Source organism: Tinamus guttatus, unplaced genomic scaffold, assembly GCF_059628265.1.
Source record: "Tinamus guttatus ecotype Peru unplaced genomic scaffold, ASM5962826v1 Tinamus_guttatus_pri_ptg000227l, whole genome shotgun sequence".
Classification (NCBI taxonomy): domain Eukaryota; kingdom Metazoa; phylum Chordata; class Aves; order Tinamiformes; family Tinamidae; genus Tinamus; species Tinamus guttatus.
Window position 1 is genome coordinate 449,458 of NW_028288761.1, and position 6,000 is coordinate 455,457.

General features: G+C 53.1%; 1 protein-coding gene across 1 annotated transcript in view; it reads right to left on the reverse strand.

Annotated features, from left to right (window-relative positions):
• Positions 1 to 4,567, reverse strand: part of DIS3L2 (DIS3 like 3'-5' exoribonuclease 2) — a 186,772-nt gene extending 182,205 nt beyond the window's left edge. Inside the window, exons 1-2 of the mRNA XM_088525501.1 lie at positions 4,502 to 4,567; positions 1,417 to 2,142 (exon numbers count right to left, since the gene is read on the reverse strand). Of these exons, the coding sequence (XP_088381627.1) occupies positions 1,417 to 2,122 (706 nt within the window). The 5' untranslated portion in view covers positions 2,123 to 2,142; positions 4,502 to 4,567. The remainder of the gene's footprint in view (positions 1 to 1,416; positions 2,143 to 4,501) is intronic.
• Positions 4,568 to 6,000: the final 1,433 nt, after the last annotated feature.

Sequence of the window (6,000 nt, forward strand, 5' to 3'; positions counted from 1 at the left end):
ACTGCAGGATCAAGCAGGCACCTGTGTTGGCAGAAGGAAGAAAAGAGAAGCAGAGTTTAGAGCCACAGCAGCCCCAATTTAGATCGCCAATTTAGATGGCCAAGACTCCAGCCTCATGTAACACCCATGCAATTACTCTGCAGAGTGTCAAATTAAACCTCTGTAAAGTGCGTCATTTAGCATTAACAAGCCAACTAGTCCAAATTAAACATTAGCATGGAATGTCTATTAACTGCTCTTCCCCACTCACCAAAAGCTACGAGGTTCGCTGAAGAGTAAAAGGCAGTAAAACCTATTAAAACAGACTTGTTTAATACAGAAATGTTACAATAAGGCATGCAAAAAAATATATTTCCCAAAATTAGGCTCATCAACAAACATTAACATAATCTGCTCATGTTAAATGTCTGATTACAATTTGTCTTGCAAGAACTCATGAAAGTTTACCAACTTAAGAACACAATATACTTTCACAGCCTCAAAAACACACCAAACCATGTAAGAAGTGTATTACTTGCCACTCTCGAGTAATAGAGCATAGTTTTACAAGACTAATTTAGTTAAAAATTTACTTGATTTCCAATCCCAGAGTTGTGATAGGTCTCAGGCCCATCTTACCCAGCTAAGAAATTGATCTCTACACAACTTGTTACAGAGAATTTAATGCAGTGACATTTATGAGTTTCTGCAGTAGGAGCTTGTATAAACGCAAGCTATCCAAGTATTTCACCATAAATACCATTCAGAGGAAGTTTTAACCCCTTGCGCCAAGAGATGTAAAGTGCCTGGCTTTTATTGCTTGTCGATTTTTATTAATAAAGCATTTTATGTATGTCCATAAGCAGACTCCCTCCCCGAACATCGCACTTGAGACATTCACTGTGCAACAAGACGTGATCTCTTTACTAACAGCAAAACCATTGGTGTCAGCACTCCATACCCAAAATCAGGAATTAGACAGCACCTCAGCCCCCAAGTACTCCATGGACTTAGGCTTGCTGCACAGGCTGAATAGCACTTGGAATCCAAGGAGGAGATGCAGAGGGAACCACAGCTCTGCCCTGAAGCAGCTCAGATCCAGCACTCTTAATCTGGACACTATACCACAGAAATCAGGCTCTCGAAGTCTTGAGCCGCTCCTGGAAGCCACACAGCCACATTCACAGAGCCTGCGCCAAGAGGATCAGGTCCTGCCAGAACCGAGCTGGCTCCACACAAAGCCGCTCGGACACGTTTGCACACACCGCATGGCTTGCTTGTAAACCAGGACAAAGCCACCCACAGGTAACTAAGGGCTGACTAACTTGGACTGAGCAGAACTGGCACACGTTAACTCACTCATGACTAACAGACACCACACTCAGTTCCCCAGTAATTGTAGCAAACGCACCAAACAGTTCATTAGCAAGCACTCACCTTGGATTTGACCTGCAGACAAGTGACTTGTTTTCCTGGCATTTGCTGCCAGCACATCCCCACTAAACTGCTCAGTCAATAAGCGTCCAGCTGCTGTGCCTGTGTTGGCAGGACACCTGCCTCGTTTCTTGTGTTTCTTCTTCCACATGTCCTCCTCGTCCCTCTCTTCAGAGCCAGACGACTTCTGCAGGGCAGCACCGTGTCTCAGGCTGTTCGACGCTCTCCCACCCAGGCCATCACTCATGTTTAACAAGTCAGCTTCAGCTCCGTGCTTGTTTAGGCAGTAGTCTTCCTCCACCTCCAGGTCACCTTCTGGATTAACACTGGCATCTTTTTTATAGTGACACCTTCTCCGAGCAGGTTGGGCTTTATCTTCATTCAGTTTCTCAAATCCTCCAGGCAGGGGGTGCTCCAGGTGAGACGTTCTCAGCGGTGAATAGCTGTGCACGTCCAAGCCGTTCCTTGCTACATCATCTTTCCCCAGGCCTCTCTTCAGAGAGGGATCCAGATCGGAGCCGGAGTCACTGGGAGCACTTTCTTCCAGTTGCATCTTCTGTGCGATGTGATTCAGGTAGGAGCGGAAGCGGCCGCTGTGGTGCCTTTGCACCAGCCTGGCGTACGCGTTCTTCTGGGGAGCGCCGGCCTTGCTTAACCCTTCTCTGGTACCTTGGGCAGAAGCACTTCTTACATACCCCGGCTGATCCATAGTGCAGTAAAAGGCCCAGACTTCAGAGATTTGTAAATAGACACAGGGGAAAAAAGGGTTATTTTCTCAAAAATAAAGGGCCAAAGAATTGATCATGCTAATAGACATGAAAGTTCACTCAGTAAGAATGCATTGATCTTTACAGAAATGGTAGAACGAGAACCTACACTGGGGACAACAGTATTAAAGCATAAGGAAGTTATCAACTGCCCAGCATTAAATCATTGTCAGTGGCCTAGGATTGAGTCTGTAAGCCAGCCCTGTCCATAAGCCACACAAAACAGGGATTCTGTCCAGATCCTTATATCCCAAATATAAGTGATTCCTATAATCCTCTCTTCCTTGAAAAAGCCCAGCAAATAAAGGCAGCAACTGACGGGCAGTATTAGACGCATGAGCTTAAGAGGTTACCAAGAGGAAAATCTCATCATGTTCGACCTGGAGGCTTCAAAAATTGCATCCTTACTGAAGTGCTTAAATGTTGCAGTAAAAAGACTACACATTGCCTCTTACCTCACTTCACATAATGTGTTTCTACAGTAATTGACTCCACCAAATAAAATAGGGCACTTGTTTCACATATCAAGCCTAACCATTTTAGCTGGTCTTTCTGGCCATAAACCCACTCTCAGGGTAACTGACTTAACTGGAATTCCCCAGCACAACATTGCGAGCGCTCCTCATCCTTCATGATTAAGGCACACTGACTACCACTCCACGCAGCACGTTTCTGTAGACATCATCACACTCGCACCTTTTTTGCACGAGGGAGGATCAAGCATCTTTTGCTTCTGTCTCAGCTCTCTAGTTTTTAAGTTTTTGAAAGGAAACAGTCTAGCGCATTTTCCTCTGCGCTACTAAGGAACATTACAGGCAGGAACAGGACAAACCAATGACTTTTTGATGTATCTAATATGAAGGAAAAATACAAATACTGATAACGAAGCCTTGTGTTGACACATCTCTGAGCAATCGCCGTCTGTCTTCTGCAGAGTTTTATAAAACATCTTTTTTTGTCCCTTTCAAGACATATTTGAAGCTGAACTGCTGTATTTCGCCCCAACTATTATGTTGAGAACTTTGGGGTCTCACTGCGATCTCCTGTATGCCAGAACTGACAGGCACTGGACTGTGCTGAAACACTTTCCATTAACCCTCTTACTTTCTTTGCTTCTCTAAGGACAGGGGTGCTGGCAGGACAGAGCACAGGGTTCAACAGGGAAGAAATACATGGTCCTTCCCTGCTCCCACACCTGGATTTTGCCTTCTTCCCTAGTTACCTCTCTGCTCTCTTTGGCTGTGGCCGCACAGGGCACGAGCACCCAGGCATTTTCCTCCCCAGACACATGGCCTGGGAACCGGCCATGCAACGGATTTGGGCACTTTGCTGGTCCCCTTGGAGGGCCTGCTTTGGCCCTTTCAGAGAAACAACACACATTGTAACTTGATTTATTAAGTAATTGAGCACGGATGTGAACAGACTTCCCAATACAAAGCAAAAATAAAAAATCCCTGAATAAATAGGAAAAATTCTTTGTGCGGTTTGTGATTCTTTTTTCTAAGATTTTCCATTGTTGCTGGCCAATAACTAAACTTTGCTAATAGACTGACCTGCTACAGAGCTATTACAAAACCCTCACACGGGTAGGTCTGCAGCAAACTCTCCCTTAACGTCATCTGCAGCAGCTGCCAGTCCAGCAGAGGTAGATAGTGCCTGTAAGAGCCAGCAAGAGCCTCTCCAAACGCTCACGCCAGCAGAGCCGAGCTTGCCGTCTTTACCTACAAGGATAAAAATCTGCTTCTCGCCACCACTAGAGCTTACGTCACCGTCATCACGTTAGCGATGGACAACTGCAGCACGGAGAGGTTTTGACAAGAGCCCTGAGCCCTTTGGTTTCAGTATGAGGGTCACGAGCCCACAGCCTCCTCAGGGGGCTGCGCGGCGAGGGCAGGGGAGGGTGACCCCCACTCACCTCGTCCCGGTGGGGACGCGCCCGGCAGCAGGACACGCTGCCCCGCACCCCAGGCAGGCCCGGGGGAAGACGCTCCCTCGGCTGCCCCGGGGGCTCCGCGCCGGCCCCGCCACCCCCGCGGCGGCGGCGGGACGTTGCCCAGCGCGGCCGAGGACCCCCCGAGCCCTGGGGAGGCCGCTGCCCCTCGAGCCCCGCTCACTGCTCGGCTCCCCTGGCGAGGAGGAGGAGCCGCCCCGGGCACAAACCGGGGTCCGGCCCGAGCGCCGGGATGGCGGCGGCGGCGCCGTCGCTCACGGCCCCGGGCGGCACCAGACGCGTGCGGGGAGCAGCTGCTCTGCGCCTCGCGGACCCGCAGGGGGTCCCGGGGGCGGCCGCGCCGGCCCCCCCGCCCAGCCCCGCCACTCACCGGCCCGGCCGCTCCGCGCGCCGCTCCGCGCCGTTTAAATGTCCCAACGCACCCCGTCCGCTTCCGGGTCAGGGGCGGGCTACGGGCCGCGGCAGGGCCCAGAAGGCCTCAGGTGCGAAGCGCTCTCTCCCGAGCCGGCGGCGCTGGCGCGGGTTCCCGACCCGTCGCACCCGCGGGCCGAGATGGGGCTGAACCCGCCCCGGTGCCCCCAGCCCCGCGGGAGCCCCGGCAGCCCCGGCGGCCCCTCGCACAGCCCCAGGCCTGGGGGCCTCTGCTGAGGGAAAGGGGCCACGAGGGAGCCCCCATAGGGTGTCAGGTTGCCCATGGTGGCAGCACGATGTCCCCAAAGGGTTCGTGACCGTGAGGGGGGTCAGGGTGTCCAAGAGGGGGTCAGGGTGCCCCAGCCCCTCTCTCACCTGCAGGCAGGGCCCGTGGATGAGCCCCGCAGCCGCGGCAGGCGCTGCACAGTCCCCGGGGCTGGAGCTGGAGTCCACGTGCAGGCAGGCACCTGCCCTGCACCCCGTCTCTCGCTCCACGCAGTGGGCAGCGAGCCTTGGCACCCGCAGGGCCGGGGCAGCACGGGGGGCAGAGCATGGCCGGTGCCGCGGCGGGCACACGGCCGAGCTCCCCATCCCACACGTTACGGTGCCCGCTGAAGCCTCGGCCGTGCTTCTGGTCCAGCCCCCTGCCAGAGGCGCCTGCTCCAGTCAGAGCTTCCAGTCAGGAAGGCAAGAGCAAAACCCCGCAGTTTCAGATGATCTGAGATTATAATTTGAGGTTATAAAGAGGCAAAATTGGTGTTTCAATACCTCAGAGACCCTCAGAGCTCTGAGGGCGTCTGTGCCTCCAAAGGCAGTGCTTCCCAAAGCCTCCCGGAGCACATGGCCCCACTGTCCTTGCAAAGGAGGGCAGGACGGGCTCCCGGCCCCTGCTTGCTGAGCCATTGGCTTTCCTGCTCCCCTGCAGTGAGGCCATTCAACCCGCTGAACCCGTTCAGCCCATCCGCGCTGTATCATCCAAGCAAATGACAGTCACAGTTTTGAGTGGCAGCAGCCTGATTTCTGCTGGGATAAGTCAGAGCCTTCACATGACAGGGTGACATTAAAGCAAGCAACAGGACTCCCAAGCTGGGTCTTTTACTCCCTTCCCTGTCTGTGGCTGCAAGCCTCCCACAGGGATTTATAGCAGAGGCAGATCCAGGCCTTAGCTGGCTGGGAATAGGTGGTTTGGTCGTCCTGTTGTTTTCTGCAGATTCAGCCTGGATTTGCCAAAGAATTTCAGCCAGAAGAGAAACTGGGGCGCAAGAAACCAGCTTCATGGCGCCACTGCTGGGAAAAAACAAATCAGCCTCTTCTGAGCTCTGTGCCTGGGGCAGCCCCCAGGACATGGAGGAAGGGTTTGAAGGGGCCTAGCAGGGCTCTGGCGGGGAAGGTGTGCGGCGTCCAGCCTTTCATTCAGCAGGAATGTGGGTCCAAGTGGCTGCCCCTTGGCTCCGGGTG